Source organism: Heteronotia binoei, chromosome 13 (genome assembly GCF_032191835.1).
Source record: "Heteronotia binoei isolate CCM8104 ecotype False Entrance Well chromosome 13, APGP_CSIRO_Hbin_v1, whole genome shotgun sequence".
NCBI lineage: Eukaryota > Metazoa > Chordata > Lepidosauria > Squamata > Gekkonidae > Heteronotia > Heteronotia binoei.
In genome coordinates, this window is record NC_083235.1 from 5,205,906 (window position 1) to 5,231,191 (window position 25,286).

The 25,286-nt window shown below is 50.3% G+C and overlaps 1 protein-coding gene across 1 annotated transcript in view; it reads right to left on the reverse strand.

The window, feature by feature from the left end:
- Positions 1–24,795, reverse strand: part of LOC132581429 (microtubule-associated serine/threonine-protein kinase 1-like) — a 109,421-nt gene extending 84,626 nt beyond the window's left edge. Inside the window, 3 exon segments of the mRNA XM_060252671.1 lie at positions 1,447–1,522; positions 4,686–4,774; positions 24,674–24,795. Coding sequence (XP_060108654.1) covers positions 1,447–1,522; positions 4,686–4,774; positions 24,674–24,756 — 248 coding nt within the window. The 5' untranslated portion in view covers positions 24,757–24,795.
- Between the last annotated feature and the right edge of the window lie 491 nt (positions 24,796–25,286).

The window sequence follows — 25,286 nt, forward strand, 5'->3', positions numbered from 1 at the left end:
GTTTAGGGGGAGGTGTTTGTGAGTTTAGAGTGGTTCCTCAGTGGAACAGGCTTCCTCCTCGGAAGGTGGTGGGCTCTCCTTCCTTGGAGGTTTTTAAACAGAGGCTAGATGGCCATCTGACAGCAATGAGGATCCTGTGAATTTGGGGGAAGGTATTTGTGAGTTTCCTGCCTTGTGCAGGGAGTTGGACTAGATGACCCTGGAGGTCCCTTCCAACTCTAGGATTCTATTAGGAAGAACTTCCTGACCGCTAAAGCAGTTCCTCAGTGGAACAGGCTTCCTTCTTGGGAGGTGGTGGGCTCTCCTTCCTTGGAGGTTTTTAAGCAGAGGCTAGATGGCCACCTGACAGCAAAGAAGATCCTGTGAATTTAGGGGGAGGTGTTTGTGAGTTTCCTGCATTGTGCAGGGGGTTGGACTAGATGACCCTGGAGGTCCCTTCCAACTCTAGGATTCTATTAGGAAGAACTTCCTGACCGTTAGAGCGGTTCCTCAGTGGAACAGGCTTCCTTCTCGGGAGGTGGTGGGCTCTCCTTCCTTGGAGGTTTTTAAACAGAGGCTAGATGGCCATCTGACAGCAATGAGGATCCTGTGGATTTAAGGGGAGGTATTTGCGAGTTTCCTGCATTGTGCAGGGAGTTGTACTAGATGACCCTGGAGGTCCCTTCCAACTCTAGGATTCTATTAGGAAGAACTTCCTGACCATTAGAGCAGTTCCTCAGTGGAACAGGCTTCCTTCTCGGGAGGTGGTGGGCTCTCCTTCCTTGGAGGTTTTTAAACAGAGGCTAGATGGCCATCTGACAGCAATGAGGATCCTGTGGATTTAAGGGGAGGTATTTGCGAGTTTCCTGCATTGTGCAGGGAGTTGGACTAGATGACCCTGGAGGTCCCTTCCAACTCTAGGATTCTATTAGGAAGAACTTCCTGACTGTTAGAGCGGTTCCTCAGTGGAACAGGCTTCCTCTGGGGAGGTGGTGGGCTCTCCTTCCTTGGAGGTTTTTCAGCAGAGGCTAGATGGCCATCTGACACCAATGAGGATCCTGTGGACTTAGGTGGAAGTATTTCTGAATGTCCTGCATTGTTCAGGGGGTTGGACTAGATGATCTTGGGGAATCCCTTCGAACTCTACGATTCTATGACTCGCAATCATGGGTTTAAATTCAGGGTGGGAAGGTACTGGCTGGATGTTCAACAGTGGAATCAGCTACCTAGGGAGGTGGTGAGCTCCCCCTCCCTGGCAGTCTTGAAGCAGCAGCTGGACAAACACTCGTCAGGGATGCTCTAGGCTGATCCTGCACCGAGCCGGGGGTTGGACTAGATGGCCTCTAGGGCCCCCTCCGACTCAGCGATTCTAAGTTTTCTAGAGAGCCAAAGCTCCCTTCATTAGTGGCCAAATTCTGCCTCCACAAAACCAGTTTAGTCTCTTGAGTAAGGAGGAACAGCTCTTACCTGCGGGAAGAAGCGAAGGAAAAATGGGCGGGTGTATTTGGGGAGAAATTCCGAGGACTGTCAAGAGGGCTACTACCTGTAGAAAGGGCAGGAAAAGAAGACACAGAGGGCATCACATATTGCGGATGGAGAGCGTCACGGCAATCCTAAAAACCAGCCCTGAGGACCGGAGCTACCGAACAGCATGGGTTAAACACAGGAACTCCTTTGCCTATTAGGCCATGCCCCCCTGATGTAGCCAGTCCTCCAAGAGCTTACAGGGCTCTTCTTACAGGGCCTACTGTAAGCTCTTGGAGGATTGGCTACATCAGGGGGGCGTGGCCTAATATGCAAAGGAGATCTTGTAAGAATTCCACCCCTGCATAATATCCCTGATCCAGCCAATCCTCCAAGAGCTGACATGGCTTTTCTTACAGGGCATACTGGAAGCGCCAGGAGGATGGGCTATATCAGGAGAGGCGTGGCCTAATATGCAAAGGAGTTCCTGCTACCAAAAAAAGCCCCGGTTACACATCAAAACAGAAGCCACAGAGATGTTAAGAAACAGAATGCTGGGTGGAGAGAGAAACAAAATTAGATTGTGGGGGGGGAGATTTTAATAAATTGATGGAACAGATGGATGGAACACCAAGCATCGAGCAGTTAGTTAAGCAGTCGGAGGAAAAGGTGAGGAGTTAGATGAAGGAACACACGAATGAAAAGAACAATGAGAAGATGAGAAGGTGATTTCAGTGTTCTCATGGCTAAATGTACAGAGGAAAAGAGAGACAGACAGCCTAGAGACACAGGCAAACAAAAAGACAGATCAGTGGGAAAATTATAGTGTGAATGAAGAACACATGAAACTTCTGTCTATGGACCAGACCCTCGGTCCATCAAGGTCAGTCTTGTCTACTCAAACTGGTAGCCGCTCTCCAGGGTCACAGGTCAAGGTCCTCCCCATCCCCTCCTGCCTGGTCCTTTCAACTGGAGGTGCCGGAGATTGAACCTGGGACCTTCTGCATGCCAAGCAGAGGCTCTGCCACTGAGCCAGGGTCTCAGGTCAACATCTTTCCCATCACCTCCTGCCTGGTCCTTTTAACTGGAGATGCTGGAGATTGAACCTGGGACCTTCTGCATGCCAAGCAGAGGCTCTGCCACTGAGCCAGGGTCTCAGGTCAACGTCTTTCCCGTCACCTCCTGCCTGGTCCTTTTAACTGGAGATGCCGGGGATTGAACCTGGGACCTTCTGCATGCCAAGCAGAGGCTCTGCCACTGAGCCAGGGTTCAGGTCAACGTCTTTCCCGTCACCTCCTGCCTGGTCCTTTTAACTGGAGATGCCGGGGATTGAACCTGGGACCTTCTGCATGCCAAGCAGAGGCTCTGCCACTGAGCCAGGGTCTCAGGTCAACATCTTTCCCATCACCTCCTGCCTGGTCCTTTTAACTGGAGATGCTGGAGATTGAACCTGGGACCTTCTGCATGCCAAGCAGAGGCTCTGCCACTGAGCCAGGGTCTCAGGTCAACGTCTTTCCCATCACCTCCTGCCTGGTCGTTTCAACTGGAGATGCGGGGGATTGAACCTGGGACCATCTGCATGCCAAGCAGAGGCTCTGCCACTGAGCCAGGGTCTCAGGTCAACGTCTTTCCCATCACTTCCTGCCTGGTCCTTTCAACTGGAGATGCTGGAGATTGAACCTGGGACCTTCTGCATGCCAAGCAGAGGCTCTGCCACTGAGCCAGGGTCTCAGGTCAATGTCTTTCCCATCCCCTCCTGCCTGGTCCTTTTAACTGGAGATGCAGGGGATTGAACCTGGGACCTTCTGCATGCCAAGCAGAGGCTCTGCCACTGAGCCAGGGTCTCAGGTCAACGTCTTTCCCATCCCCTCCTGCCTGGTTCTTTCAACTGGAGATGCTGGAGATTGAACCTGGGACCTTCTGCATGCCAAGCAGAGGCTCTGCCACTGAGCCAGGGTCTCAGGTCAACGTCTTTCCCATCCCCTCCTGCCTGGTCCTTTTAACTGGAGATGCAGGGGACTGAACCTGGGACCTTCTGCATGCCAAGCAGAGGCTCTGCCATTGAGCCAGGGTCTCAGGTCAACGTCTTTCCCATCACCTCCTGCCTGGTTCTTTCAACTGGAGATGCTGGAGATTGAACCTGGGACCTTCTGCATGCCAAGCAGATGCTCTGCCACTGAGCCAGGGTCTCAGGTCAACGTCTTTCCCATCCCCTCCTGCCTGGTCCTCTTAACTGGAGATGCTGGGGACTGAACCTGGGACCTTCTGCATGCCAAGCAGAGGCTCTGCCACTGAGCCAGGGTCTCAGGTCAACGTCTTTCCCATCACCTCCTGCATGGTCCTTTTAAATGGGGATGCCTGGAATTGAACCTGGGACCTTCTGCATGCCAACCAGAGGCCCTACCATTGAGCTCTGGCCCCTCCCCAAGAAGACAGAAAAGATGGATGAAACCCGAAACAGCCAACATTGATTCTGGAAAAGCCCAGTCTGATGTGCTCCGGAGTTTATTTAATGATGGCTGCTGGGTGTACATAATCTTAAAATTGAGGTGGTGAGATTTCTCTTTGGAGTGATGGGGTGACCCTGCCACGTTGTGGAAAATACACCATGTGTGACTAGCCACGAAACAACCCTTGTTGTTCAAACAACCTTGGGGTAATTGTGGGGGAACTACAAACTTTCAAAAGCTTGTTGAAGAGCAAGAACAGAGGACTTAAGACCAGGATCGTACTGGTGAGGAATCAGAGACCTGCGAGTCCTGGAAACGGGCAGCCTTCTCAAAGACAGTCTAGTGGGCAGCTCAGCAGAACCTGGCAAACCACTACCTGGGCAGAGACCCAGAGACAGGACCCAAGGCGACCGCTTCCCTTTGGAGGCCACAGTCCATTTCGGATGAGGCTCATCCGGGATGAAATTTAGGAAAGTAGGATGGGGCAGGGCCGGAGCATGGGAGTAGCCAAGTAGACAGCCACCTAGGGTGCCACCTGGCCTGGGTGCTCCACGAGGCACCCCCTCTCCTCATGCTGCACGCCCGTTGCCGTCCTGACTTTGTCCTGACAGGGCGAAGTCTGAGCGCGCCCACTGCCTTCCGGACTTCACCGAGGCCTCCCAAGCCCCGGGAGGCCTCGACGAAGTCGGGGGAGCGTGGCGGTGACGTCATTGGGGAGTGAGCGAATTTACCACAGGGGGCGGAGTGGCAGGATTCAACCTAGCGCCGGGCCTGGTCAAGGGCTGAACTCACCAATGTGACCTGGGAGCGGCGAGTGAGGCCGTGGCAGTGTCGGCGACGTACTTGTCAGGATCAAGCTCTTCCTGTTACTGGTTCGGCAGCTGTAAGGAAACAAGAGGAGGGAAGAAGGAGAGGGAAAGAAGACAGGCCTAAGTCAGGGTGCGCCAGGACACGGGAGGCCGGATTTCTCCAGAACGCGCGGAACGTTTGGCCGATCCAGGGGTCATTTTGTCGAAAAAGAGGTGCCGGAACTCATTAGCGCAACTTTGTTTTACATAACTTGTGCATCTGACACCCACCCCTGACATCCCCGGAAGGTGTACTAAATTGTATCAGCTCAGCATCTACCTTAAAATGCTTCATAAGAATGTAAGATCATAAGAGAAGCCATGTTAGATCAGGCCAATGGCCCATCCAGTCCAACACTGTGTCACACAGTGGCCAAAAAATAACCCCAGGTGCCATCAGGACATAAGAACATAAGAGAAGCCATGTTGGATCAGGCCAATGGCCCATCCAGTCCAACACGCTGTGTCACACAGTGGCCAAAAAAAACCCCAGGTGCCATCAGGACATAAGAACATAAGAGAAGCCATTTTGGATCAAGAAGATATTGGATTTATATCCCGCCCTCCACTCCGAAGAGTCTCAGAGCAGCTCACCTTCCTCCCCCACAACAGACACCCTGTGAGGTGGGTGGGGCTGGAGAGGGCTCTCACAGCAGCTGCCCTTTCAAGGACAACCTCCTCCACAACGGACACTCTGTGAGGTGGGTGGGGCTGGAGAGGGCTCTCACAGCAGCTGCCATTTCAAGGACAACCTCTGCCAGAGCTATGGCTGATCCAAGGCCATGCTAGCAGGTGCAAGTGGAGGAGTGGGGAATCAAACCCGGTTCTCCCAGATAAGAGTCCGCACACTTAACCACTACACCAAACTGGCCAGTGGCCCATCCAGTCCAACATTCTGTGTCACACAGTGGCCAAAAAAACCCAGATGCCATCAGGAGGTCTACCAGTGGGGCTAGAAAACCTCCCACTGTGTCCCCCCCACAATCACCAAGAATACAGAGCATCACTGCCCCATACAGAGAGTTCCAACAATACGCTGTGGCTAATAGCCACTGATGGACCTCTGCTCCATATGTTGATCCAATCCCCTCTTGAAGCTGTCTATGCTTGTACCCACCGCCACCTCCCGTCGCAGTGAATTCCACATGTTGATCACGCTTTGGGTGAAGGACTGCCTTTTATCAGTTTTCATTCATTATAATTGCCCTAATAAAACCTTACTCCCTTCATACTATTTAAATGACTTTCTCCTGTGGGGCCACAGTGGCACGAGGAAGATTTCCATCCGTCTGCTTGATATGTTTTAATCATTTCCCCATTTTTTTTTTTTTTGTGGGGAGAAATGTTAGAAAGTTTGTCAAATCGTAAGAGTTCAGCAAAATTCTCACAGGGGGGTTGAACACCGGAGCCCAGAAGCAAGAATTTTTTTTTTGAGGGGGGGTAAGAAAGAAAGAAAGCACACACAAAAAATCAGAGGTTCCAGACTTCTGCTCCTCTGAGCGCCTGCCCAAAATGAGGCCTACTCAGAAGAATTTATCTCAAAAACTCAGCTAAGGAGGATATTCTGAGAGTTGCCACCTGAGACTCAGGAGATGATGAAGACAGAATACAAAGCACGGGTTCCACCATTCGGCTCCGAACCTCTTCCAGAGACAGAGCATATCGGTTGGCAGATAATCCTTGTGTGAAGGGTTATGAACGGCAGAGTTAAGGTTAAGAGATGTGACCATTAACAGCAACGGGACAGCCCCACCCCCAAATGTGAGTTGAAAAGAGAACTACCGAACTGAGTCCTACTTCTCCAGAACCTGGAATCTCTCACAGACACTTCAGCTATGGGCAGAAATTCTGGATCCACCCTTGTCTGCTATGATCATAAGGACATAAGAGAAGCCATGTTGGATCAGGGCAATGACCCATCCAGTCCAACACTCAAATTAGGTGCCATCAGGAGGTCCACCAGTGGGGCCAGGACACTAGAAGCCCTCCCACTGTTCCCCCGCCTCCCGAGCACCAAATACAGAGCATCACTTGCCTCAGACAGAGTTCCAACAAGAAAAAGAAGACTGCAGATTTATACCCTGCCCTTCTCTCTGAACTCAGAGCGGCTTACAGTCTCCTATATCTTCTCCCCCCTCAACAGACACCCTGTGAGGTGGGTGGGGCTGAGAGGGCTCTCACAGCAGCTGCCCTTTAAAGGACAACCTCTGCCAGAGCTATGGCTGACCCAAGCCCATTCCAGCAGCTGCAAGTGGAGGAGTGGGGAAATTCAACCCGGTTCTCCCAGATAAGAGACTTCCCACTTAACCACTGCACCAAATTGGCTCTCTGCATGTCACTTCTGAGTAGGGTTTCCAAGTCCAATTCAAGAAATATCTGGGGACTTTGGGGGCGGAGCCAGGAGACTTTGGGGGTGGAGCCAGGAGACAATGGGGGTAGATCCAGGAACAAGGGTGTGACAAGCATAATTGAACTCCAAGGGAGTTCTGGCCATCACATTTAAAGGGACAGCGCACCTTTTTAAATGCCTTTCTTTCATAGGGAATAATGAAGGATAGGGGCACCACAGAGGGAGAGGGGGAAAGAAAGCAACTTTAATTTGCATTCTCCAAGCCTTTGGCTGGCTTGGAGAAGTGGTGGGGCAGTGGGGAATCTGAGAGCCACACAATATGTGTGAAAGAGCCACATGTGGCTCCCAAGCCACAGTTTGGCCAAATCTGAGTTACAGCATTGGATTAGGATCCAGAAGACCCAGGTTCAAGCCTCCACTCTGACTGAGCTGCACCCCAGGCTTCTGAGAAGCCCAGACTAAGAAAGTCATGAACATTGATGGCAACCAAAGATGCTATGGCGTTTGATCATATGGAACATCAACAGCTCTAATTCTCAGCCTGGCCCCATCTGTGGATACTTAAATCTGGAGACCGGGGCCATGGATAGGCAAGGCATAAAATTCTTCCAATCTTAGGAAAGCCCCAGGTTTGCAGAAAATCTGAAATCTTAAAGGAAAAAAGAACACTTGGGGGGTTAAAATCTACCATAATGATAGATGCAGCACCTGTAGCTTTAAGAAATGAATGCCCTCAGTGATGGTTGCTAGGCAACCACAACAGTACAGCCAGCCTTCAAGCCTTGGGTTCTGTCAGGAAAAGGCAGAGGCAGGACCTTTGAGGGAGGACTCAAGGGGGCCAGTGCAGGCAACTGGCTACTACAACTGGGCATGATCCACCAGGCCCAGCCACTTGCTTCTGCTCAACACCAACTACCCCACAGAAGCCAGCATGGTGCATGGTATATGACTCCTAAAAAATTAGCAAAGATGAATAACAAGATGCCAGAGAGATTTTGGAAATGTAAAAAGCATGAAGGTTCTTTCTACCATATGTGGTGGACTTGTGAAAGAGCAAAACAGTATTGGCAAATGATTCAACAAGAAATTTCTAGGATATTGGGATATGAAGTAATGAAAGTTATTGGGATTACAAATGGAAAGATTTCCAAAAGAAGATAGAACTTTAATCTGGTACTTGCTTTCAGCTGCTAGGACATTGTATGCGCAGTTGTGGAAGCAAGAAAAAATACCAGAGAAATGGGATTGGATTATAAAAGTTTTGACATGGAGTGAAATGGACAAAATAACAAGAATATTAAGAGACCATGATTTAGAAGTTTTTAAGACGGAGCGGAAAAAGTTTAGAAGATATATAGAAAAAGAGTGGAAAATAAAAGGATATTAAACAACTTTTGGTAATAAGCTTTAAAAAGAAGAAGAATATAAATTTTTGTTTTAATAGTTAAGGGTACCTTTAAAATATATATATATATATATATATATATATATATATAGTAAATAACACTGGTGGAGGTCAAGTAACGGGGGGAGGGATGGGTGGAAAGTAATATATGGGGTAGATAAAAGAAATTTTTAAAGATGTAAGATATAGATATAGATTTATTACCATACGTTACTAATAAAAATTGTTTTACCAAGAAGCCAGCATGGTGCAGTGATTCAAGCTTCAGGCTAGGATCTGGAAGACCCACGTTCGAATCCCCGCTTGGCCATGGAAACTCCCTGGGTGACCTCGGGGCAGTCAAACACACTCAGCCTAACCCACCTAATGGGGTTGTTGTAAGGAAAAAGGATAGGAAAATGATATGAGTTGCTTTGAGTCCCCAATGGGGAGGAAAGGTGGAGTGTAAATGAAATAAACATAATAAATAGAGCAGAGAAGAAGGCAAAACAAAGGTTGGTGGGAAGGAAGGAAGGAGAAAACGAAGCAGGGCAACGGGAGGATGTGGAAAGAGAAAGAGAAAATAGTGTGGGGAGGGGGGTTTCCCATCATGCACCTGGGTCTGGCTCAGACCGGCAGCTAGAACCATGCAGAATTTTCCCTGGGAGAGAGTGCCGGGGGAGCGAAAGAGGAAGAGGTGAAGAAGAAGATATTGGATTTATATCCCGCCTTATACTCTGAATCTCAGAGGGGTCACAATTTCCTTTACCTCCCCCTCCTCACAACAGACACTCTGTGAGATAGGTGGGGCTGAGAGAGCTCTGAAAGAAGCTGCCCTTTCAAGTACAACTCTGCGAGAGCCATGGCTGCCCCAAGGCCATTCCAGCAGGTGCAACTGGAGGAGGAGGGAATCAAACCCGGTTCTTCCAGATAAGAGCCCAAGCACTTAACCACTACACCAAACTGGCTCTCCAGGGAGCAGATAAAGGTAAGTTGGCTGGGGGGAATGGGAAGGAGGGAAGGAAGCAGGAAAAAGAGGAGGGGCTGTAGGAGCTTCTAGGGAAGGGAAAGAGAAAATAGTGGGGGAAGGGAAATTGAGATTCCTCCCCCTACCCCCCCCCCCACACACACACACAAGTGCGTGCAGGTCTCCTGCTTGTATAATATAATAACCAAAGAGAGCTAGTTTGGTGTAGTGGTTAAGTGTGCGGACTCTTATCTGGGAGAACCGGGTTTGATTCCCCACTCCTCCACTTACACCTGCTGGAATGGCCTTGGGTCAGCCATCACTGTGGCAGAGGTTGTCCTTGAAAGGGCAGCTGCTGGGAGAGCCCTCTCAGCCCCACTCGCCTCACAGAAGAAGAAGAAGATATTGGATTTATATCCCGCCCTCCACTCCGAAGAGTCTCAGAGCGGCTTACAATCTCCTTTACCTTCCTCCCCACAACAGACACCCTGTGAGGTAGATGAAGATATTGGATTTATATCCCACCCTCCACTCCGAAGAATCTCAGAGCGGCTTACAATCTCCTTTACCTTCCTCCCCCACAACAGACACCCTGTGAGGTGGGTGGGGCTAGAGAGGGCTCTCACAGCAGCTGCCCTTTCAAGGACAACCTCTGCCAGAGCTATGGCTGACCCAAGGCCATTCCAGCAGGTGGAAGTGGAGGAGTAGGGAATCAAACCAGGTTCTCCCAGATAAGAGTCCGCACACTTAACCACTACACCAAACTGGCTCTCAGGGTGTCTGTTGTGGGGGAGAAAGGGAAAGGAGATTGTAGGCCGCTCTGAGACTCTGTCCTTGAAAGGGCAGCTTCTGGGAGAGCTCTCTGGGTGTCTGTTGTGGGGGAGGAAGGTAAAGGAGATTGTGAGCCGCTCTGAGACTCTTTGGAGTGGAGGGCGGGATATAAATCCAATATCTCAATCTACCTCTCAGGGTGTCTGTTGTGGGGGAGGAAGGGAAAGGAGATTGTGAGCCGCTCTGAGACTCTTCGGAGTGGAGGGCGGGATATAAATCCAATATTTTCATCTACCTCACAGGGTGTCTGTTGTAGGGGGTGGGGAAGGTAGAGATTGTGAGCCGCTCTGAGACTCTTCGGAGTGGAGGGCGTGATATAAATCCAATATCTTCATCTACCTCACAGGGTGTCTGTTGTGGGGGAGGAAGGGAAAGGAGATTGTGAGCCGCTCTGAGACTTATTGGAGTGGAGGGTGGGATATAAATCCAATATCTTCATCTACCTCACAGGGTGTCTGTTGTGGGGGGTGGGGAAGGGAAAGGAGATTGTGAGCCGCTCTGAGACTCTTTGGAATGGAGAGCGGGATATAAATCCAATATCTTCATCTACCTCACAGGGTGTCTGTTGTGGGGGAGGAAGGGAAACGAGATTGTGAGCCGCTCCGAGACTCTTTGGAGTGGAGGGTGGGATATAAATCCAATATCTTCATCTACCTCACAGGGTGTCTGTTGTGGGGGAGGAAGGTAAAGGAGATTGTGAGCCGCTCTGAGACTCTTCGGAGTGGAGGGCGGGATATGAACATATGAAGTTGCCTTATACTGAATCAGACCTTTGATCCATCAAAGTCAGTATTGTCTTCTCAGACTGGCAACGGCTCTCCAGGGTCTCACACCTATTTGCCTGGACCCTTTTTTGGAGATGCCAGGGATTGAACCTGGGACCTTCTGCTTCCCAAGCAGATGCTCTACCACTGAGCCACCATCCCTCCCCAAATCCAATATCTTCTTCTTCCTTCCTTCCGTCCTTCCTTCCTTCCTTCCTCCCTCCCTTCCCACCTTTCTTTCCTTCCTTTCTTTCTTTCCTTCCTTCCCTTCCTTTCCTTCCTTCCTTTCCTTCCTTCCTTTCCTTCCTTTCTTTCCTTCCGTCCTTCCTTCCTTCCTTCCTTCCTTCCTTCCTTCCTTCCTTCCTTCCTTCCTCCCTCCCTCCCTTCCTCCTCTCAAACATCTGACATTCATGTCTTTCGGCTCTCAAACATCTGACTTGTATTCTATGTGGCTCTTCTTTTAAGCAAGTTCGGCCACCTCTGCACTACACCAACTGAAGACCGGGAGCACACAGCAGAGGTCTGTTTTGCTGTTCCTTATACCATCCCAGCCACCCCAGTTCCTGGGCACGGTGATGTGGATATGCGGACGGGGTAGCCATGCCCTGCATCTTTCCCATATTTGACCCACAGCTTCTGACATCCCTCTCCCCCATCACATAAGAAGGTGCCCTCAACATGGTGATCATCTTAAAATGGAGCCCTGAACGCTCTATAACGGTGAGCTCGGAAGGCACACTAAAAGCACGGCTTGTTTTATTTCATTTTATTTATAGTCTGTCTTTCTCTCACAGGGACGCAAGGTGGGTTGCACAGAGTGCCAGTACAATCAACAAAATATGAACATTCAGTGAGTGACACATTAGCATTTTACCGCCAGGAAGAAGAAGAAGAAGAAGAAGAAGAAGAAGAAGAAGAAGACGACGAAGAAGAAGAAGAAGAAGAAGAAGAAGAAGAAGAAGAAGAAGAAGAAGAAGAAGAAGAAGAAGAAGAAGAAGACGACGACGACGACATTGGATTTATATTCTGCCCCCCATTCTGAATCTCAGAGTCACAGAGCAGCTCACAATCTCCTTTTCCTTCCTCCTCCACAACAGAAACTCTGTGAGGTAGGTGGGGCTCAGAGAGCTCTCCCAGAAAAAAGAAGAAACTGAATTTATATTTTGCCCTCCACTCTGAATCTCAGAGGGGCCTACAGTCTCCTTTTCCTTCCTCCCCCACAACAGACACCCTGTGAGAGAGCTCTCCCAGAAGCTACCCTTTGAAGAACAACTCTGCGAGAGCTCGACAGATTCATGACTTAAGACAAATTCAAAATGACTAAAGCATCAGTATATGGACAGTATATGATGCTCAGGACTAAGGATCGTTTTGCAGAAAAATTGGTGGTGGAGCTCATCCAGGGATTGTTATGCAGCTGCACATACTATTCAATGGACAAGGAGGCGGAACTCTCTGGAGGAGGTGGAACCCTCTGAAAGGTTCAGGAACTGTGCTCCTGTGAGCTCCCACTGCATCTGAGTTGCTTTAGTCATTTTGAATTTGTCTAAGCTGTGATCTTGTGAAGCTCTGTGGCTGTAAAATACTTAACATATTGGCAGCAATATTCTACTGCTAAATTTTCCACCCCACATTCCTGAGCCCAACTACGTACTCTAGACGATTTTATACCCAACTGTTTCTCCATACGATAACATCAGGGAAAGATTTGCTTTCAGACTCTTAACCCATGGCACAAGATGTCACATAAAAGCAGGCCTCGGATTCATTGGAAGCTCACAGGAGCACAGCTCCTGAACCTCTGAGAGTTCTACCTCCTCCTTCCCGCCTTGTCCACTGAATGGCAGGTGCAGCTGCATAACAATCTTTGGTTGAGCTCCACCACCTATTTTTCTAGAGAGCCAGTTTGGTGTAGTGATTAAGTGTGCGGAGTCTTATCTGGGAGAACCGGGTTTGATTCCCCACTCCTCCACTTGCACCTGCTGGAATGGCCTTGGGTCAGCCACAGCTCTGGCAGAGTTGTCCTTGAATGGGCAGGTTCTGTCAGAGCTCTCTCAGCCCCACCCACCTCACAGGGTGTCTGTTGTGGGGGAGGAAGGTAAAGGAGATTGTGAGCTGCTCTGAGACTCTGAAATCCGGAGTGAAGGGTGGGATATAAATGCATGCCACCCCTGCTCTGCAGCCAGCAGCCCAGCTATAAAGAAGATATGGGATTTATATCCCACCCTATACTCTGAATCTCAGTCTCAGAGCAGTCGCAATCTCCTTTACCGCCCCCCACCCCACCCCACAACAGATACCCTGTGAGGTAGGTGGGGCTCAGTGGAAGAGCCACTGCTTGGCATGTAGAAGGTCCCAGGTTCAATCCACTTGCACCTGCTGGAATGGCATCACTCAAGTGAAGACTGTTTTAGGAGTTCCTGCCAGGCTCAATGGAGCCACACGAACTGAGCTTGGGGACTCGGCAACAATGGGCAGCAGGATCCAAACCCCGGCTGCCCTGCAGCAATCAGAGACCCCCAGCTGGTTTGAATGAACCAATAACGTGCTGGCGGTGGAACCCAACGTTGTATATAGTTGGCCCCACTGGCCCAGTCCTCCAGTCTTTTGGAGTACAGCCCTCAACTATGCTGTATCTAATGAAGAGCTTGTTATCACTACCACTTCGCCTCACCAGTGCATGGAACCCACTATATTATAGGGCAGCTTCTGGGAGAGCTCTCTCAGCCCCACCTACCTCACAGGGTGTCTGTTGTGGAGGAAGGAGATAAAGGAGACTGTAAGCCGCTCTGAGACTCTGATTCAGAGAGAAGGGCGGGGTGTAAATCTAATGTCTTCTCCTTTGCCCACAACAAACACCCTGTGAGGTAGGTGGGGCTGAGAGAGCTCTCCCAGCAGCTGCCCTTTCAAGGACAACTCTGTGAGAGCTATGACTGACCCAAAGCCATTCCAGCAGCTGCAAGTGGATTGAACCTGGGACCTTCTGCATGCCAAGCAGAGGTTCTGCCACTGATCCAGGGTCTCAGGTCAAGGTCTTTCCCATCCCCTCCTGCCTGGTCCTCTTAAATGGAGATTGAACCTGGAACCTTCTGCATGCCAAGCAGAGGCTCTGCCACTGAGCCAGGGTCTCAGGTCAAGGTCTTTCCCATCACCTCCTGCCTGGTCCTTTTAATTGGAGATGCCGGGGATTGAACCTGGGACCTTCTGCATGCCAAGCAGAGGCTCTGCCATTGAGCCAGACTCTCAGGCCAAGGTTTTTCCCATCACCTCCTGCCTGATCCTTTTGGAGATGTTGGGGATTGAACCTGGGACCTTCTGCATGCCAAGCAGAGGCTCTGCCACTGAGCCAGGGTCTCAGGTCAACGTCTTTCCCATCACCTCCTGCCTGGTCCTTTTAACTGGAGATGCCGGGGATTGAACCTGGGACCTTCTGCATGCCAAGCAGAGGCTCTGCCATTGAGCCAGACTCTCAGGCCAAGGTTTTTCCCATCACCTCCTGCCTGATCCTTTTGGAGATGTTGGGGATTGAACCTGGGACCTTCTGCATGCCAAGCAGAGGCTCTGCCACTGAGCCAGGGTCTCAGGTCAACGTCTTTCCCATCATCTCCTGCCTGGTTCTTTTAACTGGAGATGTTGGGGATTGAACCTGGGATCTTCTGCATGCCGACCAGAGGCTCTGCTACTGAGTCAGGGTCTCAGGTCAAAGTCTTTCCCATTACCTCCTGCCTGGTCCTTTTAACTGGAGATGCTGGGGATTGAACCGGAGACCTTCTGCATGCCAAGCAGAGGCTCTACGACTGAGCCACAGCCCCTCACCCTCTGCGTAGGTGTGGATTTTTAAAAGCCCAGTTTGCTGCGCTTCCCCACCCCACAGAACTGAACTCTGACCTTATGCAACCAAGGAACAAAGGGCACAACCCACCCTTTTATCCACCCCAGCCTGCCTGCTGGGCTCTATCTGTCTGTTGTGTTTTATTAGAGAATAAGGTTTAATGGCCACTCATTATCTTCAAGGGCCATTACGGCACACTACAGGGGAAAATAATTCGGGGAGGAGAGACGCGGCACTGTGACCTGTATGAATTATGCAAATTACATCCATTTGCAGACTTTTCTCCCGTTTTGCATAATTTATCCTGCATCTTTCATTATTTCACGCTCGGCTAACCAAGGGGAGGGGGAAGAAGGCGCTGACGTCACACCCTCCGTCTCCCCCTTCAGCTCCAGAAATTCACTGTGCATTTTCCCCTGCTCATTTTTAGGAGCGTTTTTGCGACCGGAAGGGTGAAAAAAGAGGCTTGCTGAAAAGAGCTCTTCCAGAATCCTGCACCCAATGCTACGTTCTGCCCACATCCCTTTTTGTTTGCAGACAAACAAAGTATTCCCACATATGGTTGCAAAGCTCCAGGTCTCCCTGGATTCCAACAGATCTCCCAGGATTCCAACAGATCCCCAGAAGACAGGGATCAGTTCCCCTGGAGACAATGGCTGCCATATATACAATAACTAAATTTAAGCCTCTACAGTCTATCCAATTTGGTGCAGTGGTTAAGCGCACGGACTCTTATCTGGGAGAACCGGGTTGGATTCCCCACTCCTCCACTTGCAGCTGCTGGAATGGCCTTGGGTCAGCCATAGCTCTTGCAGAGTTGTCCTTGAAAGGGCAGTTTCTGTCAGAGCTCTTTCAGCCCCACCTACCTCACAGGGTGTCTGTTGTGGGGAGAAGAAGATAAAGGAGATTGTAAGCCAATCTGAGACTCTGAGATTTGGAGTATAGGGCGGGATACAACTCCAATATTATCATCATCACCAATTTTGTCTATTTGATATAAGCAGAGGTTTTTTTGTAGCAGGAACTCCTTTGCATATTAGGCCACCCACCCCTGATATAGCCAGTCCTCCTGGAGCTTACATTAAGCCCTGTATGAAGAGCCCTGTAAGCTCTTAGAGGATTGGCTACATCATGGAGGTGTGGCCTAATATGCAAAGGAGTTCTTGTGGAAAGGTATCGATATATCAAAGCAAAGGAAGTTGCTTACTCTAAAATGATAGCGGCTGGACGTTTAGTTATTGTATCTCGTTGGAAAGATTCCAGAGGTCCAACAATAGAAAAGAGGCAAGGGAAAATATGGGAGATTTGTTTAATGGATAAAATAGTCCAAAATCCATTTTTTTGCTGCGCCAGTCTATCCTTTGGATAAGAAGTCGTCTGAGGAAGTATAGAGTCCCATTGTATATTACCTGAGTGGAAATAAATTTCTGCCTAGAAATAATGACTATAGATGTTGGCTTAAGGTGTGGTTTTCCTTCTTATTTTGATACATTTATATTGTTGGTATTTTATAAGACGTGTTTATTTTGAATTATGGTGTACCCTGAAAAGACCGGTCATGGGGTTTATTTTTTAATTTATCCGATTTTCTCATCGGAAATGTAATTTACTGTTTGCAGATTTTCCTCCTAGCTTTACAATGATGTCTTTTTTACTTTCATGTATCTGTAATGAATTTTTTTTCTTCATAAAACATTTTTTTAAAAAGAGAGAAAATGGCTGTTTTGGGGGGTGGTTACTGTGACATTCTATACCCACATGTGGCATTCTATCCTCCCACCTTTCCCCAGGCTCCGTTTCCAAAATCTCCAGGTATTTCCCAACACAGAATTGGCAACCGTATTCCCACAGCACTCGCGCGCAGCTAAACTCTGCCTGACCCAGGTCGCTTCTTCGAGGGGAAGTTGCCACAAGCTGGGAGAAGCGTGATGCATTACGTGCGCGATTGCTACCAACGTTATATTCCCGATTACATGCATGGTTGCTGCTGTGTGAACGTGCTGGGTACAGATAATCCTGCCTTCCTGGCACACGCGCGCAAACGTTCCATGCATCTTGCATGCGGTTGACGTAGACATTATGGTGTGCTTTGAGGTCTGTGTTAGAACAGCTGGATTCCAACTCGTATCTCACAAAAGGAGCTCTCGAAAATTTAGACACCCTCCCCCCCCCCCAATTGTGTCGGTCTCTAATCTAGCTATATCGCATCGTGTGACTATAAGACAGAAGCGAAACAATAACGGATTCCCTGTTCTTTGTCTTGCACGTACATGGAATCGGGGATCGTTTCGTGGAAAAAGAGGTGCTGGAGCTCATTGGCACAACTTATTTGCATAACTCATTTGCATCCAGGTGACTGGAAAAAGAGGTGCTGGAGCTCATTGGCACAACTTATTTGCATAACTCATTTGCATCCAGATGACTGGAAGATGTATTAAACAATGTCAGTTCAGCATCTGCCTTAAAATGCTTCTTGAATTATAACTGTCATCAGAAAATCTTGCTCCCCTCCTACATTCTAAATTACTGTCTCCTGTATGGCCACAATAACGTGATGAAGATTTCCATCTGTCTGCTTGAGAGGTTTTGGTTGCTTTCCCTTTTTTTTGGTGGCGGGGGGAGGCGGGAAACAATATTAGACATTTTGTCAACTCTTAAAGTTCAGCAAAAATTCTCACAGGGGAGGGGGGTTTGAACAATAGAGCCCAGAAGCAAGTCTGCTCTTGGAGGTGAGGAATTTTTAAAAGTGCACAATAAAATTTAGGGGTTCCACACAGATCTGCTCCTGTGAGCTCCTGCCCAAAATGAGGCTTGCATGAAATACAAATAAGCAGAGCTGTTTTTCTGTAGAAAAAGCTCAGTAGGGCCTCATTTCCCTATTAGGCCACACTTCCTGACACCAAGCCAGCCTCATAGGGTTGCCAATCCCCAGGTGGGGACAGGGGATCCCCCGGTTTGGAGGCCCTCCCCCTGCTTCAGTGTCATCGGAAAGCAGGAGAGGGGAGGGAAATGGCTGCTGGGCACTCCATTATTCCCTATGCAGACTGATTCCCATAGGATACAATGGAGCATTGATCCACTGGTATCTGGGGCTCTGGAGGGGCTGTTGTTTGAGGTGGAGGCACCAATTTTTCAGAAGAGCATTTTGTGCCTCTCCCCAAAATACCCTCCAAGTTTCAAAAGGGCTGGACTGGGGGGTCCAATTCCATGAACCCTCAAAGAAGGTGCCCCTATCCTTCATTATTTCCAGTGGAGGGAAGGCATTTAAAAGTTGTGCGGTCCCTTTCAATGTGATGGCCAGAACTCCCTTTGGAGTTCAATTATGCTTGTCACAACTTGCTCCTGACTCCACCCCAACACCTCCTGGCTCCATCCCCAAAGTCTCCTGCCTCCACCCCCAAAGTCCCCAAATATTTCTCGAATTGGACTTGGCAACCCTAAAGCAGCCATAATTGCATTCTTGTGCATTCCTGCTAAAAAGAAAAGAAAAGAAAGAAAGCCCTGCAAATAAGAAACAGTACTTGAAAATGTTTGCTGGACATTTGCCCAAGGTCTGACTGGGAATTCCGGAACTCAGATCTTTAAGACTCCAAGTCCAGCATGGTGCAGTGAGATCTGGGAGATCCAGGTTTGAATCTTCATTCTGTCGTGAAGCTTGCTAGGTAACCTTGCTCCAGCCACACACTCTCAGCCTAAGCTACCCACCTCACAGGGTGTCTGTTGTGGGGGAGGAAGGGAAAGGAGATTGTGAGCCGCTCTGAGACTCTTTGGAGTGGAGGGCGGGATATAAATCCAATATCTAAAAAACAAGCACCACCAAAGATCTTCCACGCAGGGACAGCAGGCAAGAATTCATAAGACAAACTCGGGAAAGGGTCAGATTCTAGAGGAAAATTTCTTCCCCTCCAGGTCAGAAGACGGAGACAGACCGATCACGAAAGTCTTGTCATGAAACATGAAAAGGGCAGCCATGTTGGCTCATTCACATTGACCTGTTCATGTACACACGGGGAAGTTACGCTCAGAGTGGTCTCTGCTCCTCTCAGAAGAACGTGACAGTGATTCTTCCCTCAAGTGCTTTGGAAAAACCATGTCCAATATTGAGAAAGCCGTACGATTTGTTTTCTGGAATGGTCTCACAAAGCCCACGCTTTCTCTCTCTCTCTTTTTTTGTGGTTTAAGTTTTTGAGAGTCAAAGGTCTTTACTGTATGCAGAGAGTGATTAAAATGTGGAATTCGCTGCCAGAAGATGTCGTAATGGCCACAGGAATAGACAGTTTTAAAAGGGTACTAGATTCAGGGAGGATGTCTATCAATGACTACTAGCCCTGGTGACTTGAGGGGAACCTCTATATTCAGTGGCAGTCAACCTCTGAATCCCAGAACCAGGAGGCAACATCAGGGGAAGGCCTCGGCTTCTATGCCCTGTTGTTGGCTCTCCAGAGGAACTGGTTGGCTCCGGTGTGAGACAGGAGGCTGGACTAGATGGACCCTCACAGGTCTGATCCAGCAGGGCTCTTCTGATGTTCTTCTCAGGGGAAGGCCTCAGCCTCTCTGCCCAGTTGTTGGCCCTCCAGAGGAACTGGTTGGCTTCTGTGTGAGACAGGAGGCTGGACTAGATGGACCCTCACTGGTCTGACCCAGCAGGGCTCTTCTGACATTCTTCTCAGGAGAAGGCCTCAGCCTCTCTGCCCTGTTGTTGGCCCTCCAGAGGAACTGGTTGGCTCCTGTGTGAGACAGGAGGCTGGACTAGATGGACCCTCACTGGTCTGACCCAGCACGGCTCTTCTGACATTCTTCTCAGGAGAAGGCCTCAGCCTCTCTGCCCTGTTGTTGGCCCTCCAGAGGAACTGGTTGGCTCCTGTGTGAAACAGGAGGCTGGATTAGATGGACCCTCACAGGTCTGATCCAGCAGGGCTCTTCTGATGTTCTTCTCAGGGGAAGGCCTCAGCCTCTCTGCCCTGTTGTTGGCTCTCCAGAGGAACTGGTTGGCCCCTGTGTGAGACAGGAGGCTGGACTAGATGGACCCTCACAGGTCTGATCCAGCAGGGCTCTTCTGATGTTCTTCTCAGGGGAAGGCCTCAGCCTCTCTGCCCTGTTGTTGGCCCTCCAGAGGAACTGGGTGGCTCCTGTGTGAGACAGGAGGCTGGACTAGATGGACCCTCACTGGTCTGACCCAGCACGGCTCTTCTGACATTCTTCTCAGGAGAAGGCCTCAGCCTCTCTGCCCTGTTGTTGGCCCTCCAGAGGAACTGGTTGGCTCCTGTGTGAAACAGGAGGCTGGATTAGATGGACCCTCACTGGTCTGATCCAGCAGGGCTCTTTTGATGTTCTTATGAAGGCCTCGGCCTCTTTACCCTGTTGTTGGAACTGACTGGCAAATGTGTGAGGCGGGGAATAGATGGGCCCTCAGTGGTTTGATCCATTAAGGCTCAGATGATGTTCTTATCAAGGGAAGGCCTCTGCATCTGTGACTTGTTGGCCCTCCAGAGAAACTGCCTGGCCACTGTGTGAGACGGGAGGCTGGACTAGATGGACCCTCACTGGTCTAATTCAGCAGTGGTCTTCCGATGTTCTTCTCAGGGGAAAGTCTCAGGCTCTCTGCCCTGTTGTTGACCCTCCAGAGGAACTGGTTGGCCACTGTGTGGGACAGGAAGCTGGACTAGATGGACCCTCACTGGTCTAATTCAGCAGTGGTCTTCCGATGTTCTTCTCAGGGGAAGGCCTCAGCCTCTCTGCCCTGTTGTTGACCCTCCAGAGGAACTGGTTGGCCACTGTGTGGGACAGGAAGCTGGACTAGATGGACCCTCACTGGTCTGATTCAGCAGGGGTTTTCTGATGTTCTTCTCAGGGGAAGGCCTCGGCCTCTCTGCCTTGTTGCTGGCCCTCCAGAGAAACTGGTTGGCCACTGTGTGAGACAGGAGACTGGACTAGATGGACCCTCACTGGTCTGATCCAGCAGGGCTCTTCTGATGTTCTTCTCAGGGGAAGGCCTCAGCCTCTCTGCCCTGTTGTGGGCCCTCCAGAGGAACTGGCAGGCCACTGTGTGAGACAGGAGGCTGGACTAGGTGGTACCTCACTGGTCTGATCCAGGAGGGCTCTTCTGATGTTCTTCTCAGGGGAAGGCCTTGGCCTCTCTGCCCTGTTGTTGGCCCTCAAGAGGAACTGGTTGGCCACTGTGTGAGACAGGAGGCTGGACTAGATGGACCCTCACTGGTCTGACCCAGCAGGGCTCTTCTGACATTCTTCTCAGGAGAAGGCCTCGGCCTCTCTGCCCTGTTGTTGGCCCTCCAGAGGAACTGGTTGGCCACTGTGTGAGACAGGAGGCTGGACTAGATGAATCCTCACTAGTCTGATCCAGCAGAGCTCTTCTGATGTTCTTATCACGGAAGACCTCAGCCTCTCTGCTGGCTGTTCTACTACACTATAGCATTGGAGAAAGCATTACTACTACATTGGAGAAAGTCCAGAGAAGGGCAACTAGAATGATTAAAGGGCTGGAGCACTTTGCCTATGAGGAAAGGTTGAAATGCTTGGGACTCTTTAGCTTGGAGAAACGTCGACTGCGGGGTGACATGATAGATGTTTACAAGATAATGCATGGGATGGAGAAAGTAGAGAAAGAAGTACTTTTCTCCCTTTCTCACAATACAAGAACTCGTGGGCATTCGATGAAATTGCTGAGCAGACAGGTTTAAAACGAATAAAAGGAAGTACTTCTTTACCCAAAGGGTGATTAACATGTGGAATTCACTGCCACAGGAGGTGGTGGCGGCCACAAGTATAGCCACCTTCAAGAAGGGTTTAGATAAAAATATGGAGCACAGGTCCATCAGTGGCTATTAGCCACAGTGTATGTGTGTATATAACATTTTTTGCCACTGTGTGACACAGAGTGTTGGACTTGATGGGCCGTTGGCCTGATCCAACATGGCTTCTCTTATGTTCTTATGTACACATCAATGTGACTGCCCTCTGAAAAAATATAACTGGGTGACCTTGAGTTCCATTGCTCAGAGATCCAAGCCTTCTTCACAGGGTTGTTGTGAAGATAAAATGGGACACCCCTCTTATCTGCTATCATTGGAGGAAGAAAGGGATTAAAGACACAGGAAACACATAACTTTCATTTCCAACCACATGGATGGAATTGTCCAGTCAAGTTTTTCCTACTAGTCTGAGGACACACCTTGGCTGTTGATGGAGCAATGGGGGAGAAACTGCCTCACCGTAAGAAATAAATTGATTGATTAATTAAGAAATTGCCTTTCTGTCTCTCTTTTCTTGGTGTCCCTTCTTTGATGCTCAGCAATTGCCTTTCTCTGCTAGGAACATTCTGCACTGAGTGGTGGTGGTGGTGGTGGTGGTGGTCAATTTTTGGAGAGAGCCTGCTGTCAGCCAGCACATCTCACAGTGTCTTCTAGTGTTGCAGTTCAGTGCACAATTCTTAAAACGTGCTTACTCGCAGTGACAACACACGCTCTGTCCTCTTTACATTTAACACATGCTACCCTCCCCATCAGACATGCACCTTTCCAAACTTTGTCCTCTAAACCCCTCTCTCCCTCCATCGTCGATATTTAAAGGCACAGACTGAGATTGTACCAGGATAATAGAGGAACGTCAAGAGCCACTAGGGTAATGGCAACAAATCAAACTGAGCCGAGCCAAACAGCTCCCACCCAGCCTCTTTCTGACAAGCCAACCTAGCAGGGAGAAAGGATTTTTCAACCGCGTCCTCTGCCACTACCTCCTCTGGCTGTCTCTGGGCATGTCCTTTAGCCTGACTTCAAAACACAGACTTCGCCCTGCTCCCCGGCAGGCTGGGAAAGAAAAGACACAAGGGTGGCGGCTGTTGCTAGGAGGGAACTCAGCAAGGAGGAGGAGGAGGAGGCGACTCTGTTCTGCACAACGCTGTCATTTACTGCGACGTCGGAGGATTCTGCACATCCACCCCTCGCCTCCCTGGGCTAGAACAAGGTACCAGGTGCTGGCACCGAGGCTCACAGGCTTGGGGAAGACTCCCAGCTGCACGCATCCCCAGAATGCCACCACCTCATTGCCTGCCTCCACAATGCACACCCCATCTTCAGCCCCCCATTCCCCCCTCCCCTTGCTCCAGCCCAGGGGCATCTCTGTCCTTCGCACACCTTTTAAATGCTTTCCCTCCACTGGAAATCATGAAGGATAGGGGCACCTTCTTTGGGGGCTCACAGAATTGGACCCCTTGGCCCAATCTTTTTGAAACTCGGAGGGGGTTTTGAGGAGAGGCATCCGATGCTACGCTGAAAAGCTGGCGCCTTTACCTCAAAAAACAGCCTCCTGAGCCCCAGATAGCCAAGGATCAATTCTCCATTATGCCCTATGAGGATCAGTCTCCATAGGGAATAGTGGAGTGCCCCGCAGACATTTCTCTCCCTCCTCCCTCATAACACCGTCTTAGAAAGTCCTCACAAAGTGCCCATCCCTGGACCACTCAGTTTCTAGGCAGCCTTTGCTCAGCCACTGCCTTGCCCGAAAGAAGGCCCCCCACACACACACACACAAACACACACACACACAGAATCCAAATCCCACCACCAGTTAGAGAGCCATATCCCTGGACCACTCAGTTTCTAGGCGGCCTTTGCTCAGCCACTGCCTTGCCCGAAAGAAGGGCCCCCCCACACACACACACAAACACACACACACCAGAATCCAAACACCAGTTAGAGAGCCATATCCCTGGACCACTCAGTTTCTAGGCGGCCTTTGCTCAGCCACTGCCTTGCCCGAAAGAAGGGCCCCCCCCCCCCCACACACAAACACACACACACCAGAATCCAAACACCAGTTAGAGAGCCATATCCCTGGACCACTCAGTTTCTAGGCGGCCTTTGCTCAGCCACTGCCTTGCCCGAAAGAAGGGCCCCCCCCACACACACAAACACACACACACACACACACACCCAGAATCCAAATCCCACCACCAGTTAGAGAGCCATATCCCTGGACCACTCAGTTTCTAGGCGGCCTTTGCTCAGCCACTGCCTTGCCCGAAAGAAGGGCTCCCACACACACAAACACACACACACACACAAACACACACACACACCAGAATCCAAACTCCAACACCAGTTAGAGAGCCACATCCCTGGACCACTCAGTTTCTAGGCAGCCTTTGCTCCTGTGTCCCTGACGGTTTCCATGGCACCCTCTCTCCTCCTGCTGTTGCCCGGGGAACCCTTCTCCCCTTCCCCCAACTGCGCCACAACCTTCCCCGAGATAGATCCAAGCGGCCAGCCGCGTTGGTCTGAAGCAGTTGAACAAAGCAGGAGTCAAGTGGCACCTTGAAGACCATCCAATTTTTATTTAGAACGGACGCTTTCATGGGCTCTTAGGCACACGATTCCTCGTCGGATGGAGTGTGCTTAAGAGCACGCGAAAGCTGACGTACTAAATAAAAATTGGTTAGCCTGAAAGGTCATACTTGACTCCTGCTTTGTTCTTCCCGGAGCCTCCAGCCCCTGATGGGGGGAGGAAGGGGGTGAAATCTAAGCCCAGCCAGGCATCCCTGCGGCCACAAATGAGCCAGAGTGCTTCTTCCAGGTCTCCATCCTTTGGGAGAAAGCAGTGTTGAGGAAGGAGACCCAGGGACGGAGGGAGGATGGAGAGGAGGTAAAGGGAGAAGAGAAGGAGGCAGTAAAAGAATGGAAAAAAGCAGCAAGGACGGAGACAGCACAGGGAAGGGCCAGAGATGGGGAAGAAGATGGAGGAAGGAGAGATGCTTCCACCGCCGCCACCACCCCCCCCCAGCCTGGGTACCTTTTGGTGCGTCGAAACATGCTGTTGTCAAGGAAATCGGGCATAGAGAAATTGGAGAGCGCCGTCCAGAGGGACTCAGACATTCTCCCCCCGGGGGGTCATGGTGGTGAGCTGGAGGGGGGAGAGCAAAAGGTGGAAGAGGTGTATGTGTGGGGGGAGAGCAGAGAGCTACAGCTGGAGCCTTCCCCGGTGGAGAAGAAAGGCGGACTGGGGGCGGAGGGGGGGGGGGAGAGCAAGAGGGAGGGAGAGATGGGGAAAGGCAGAGCAGGGAGGGGGGAGGCGGGAGGGGGCGGCGCTGCCGTGCCAGTGCCAACGCAAGCCAGCCGGGAGCGCCTCCACTTGGGCAGAAGCACCTTCGTACCTGTGGGCTCTGGGAGCTCACAGGTAGATGCAGGTGCATCCTTTCCCTGGGGGGGGGGGCACACTGAGCGTGAGTGCCGTGTTGTGGATGTCGAAAGGGCCCCTGCTTCTTGGAGAGCTGCAGCTGCAGGCGCTCCTGCGTTTGGTTCTTTTCGATGCAAAACCCCCCTGAATTATTCCACAGGGCCTTTTCCTGCTGTGCCAATAGGGTCACGTTGCAAAAAAAAAAAAAAAAAAATGATTCACAATATGA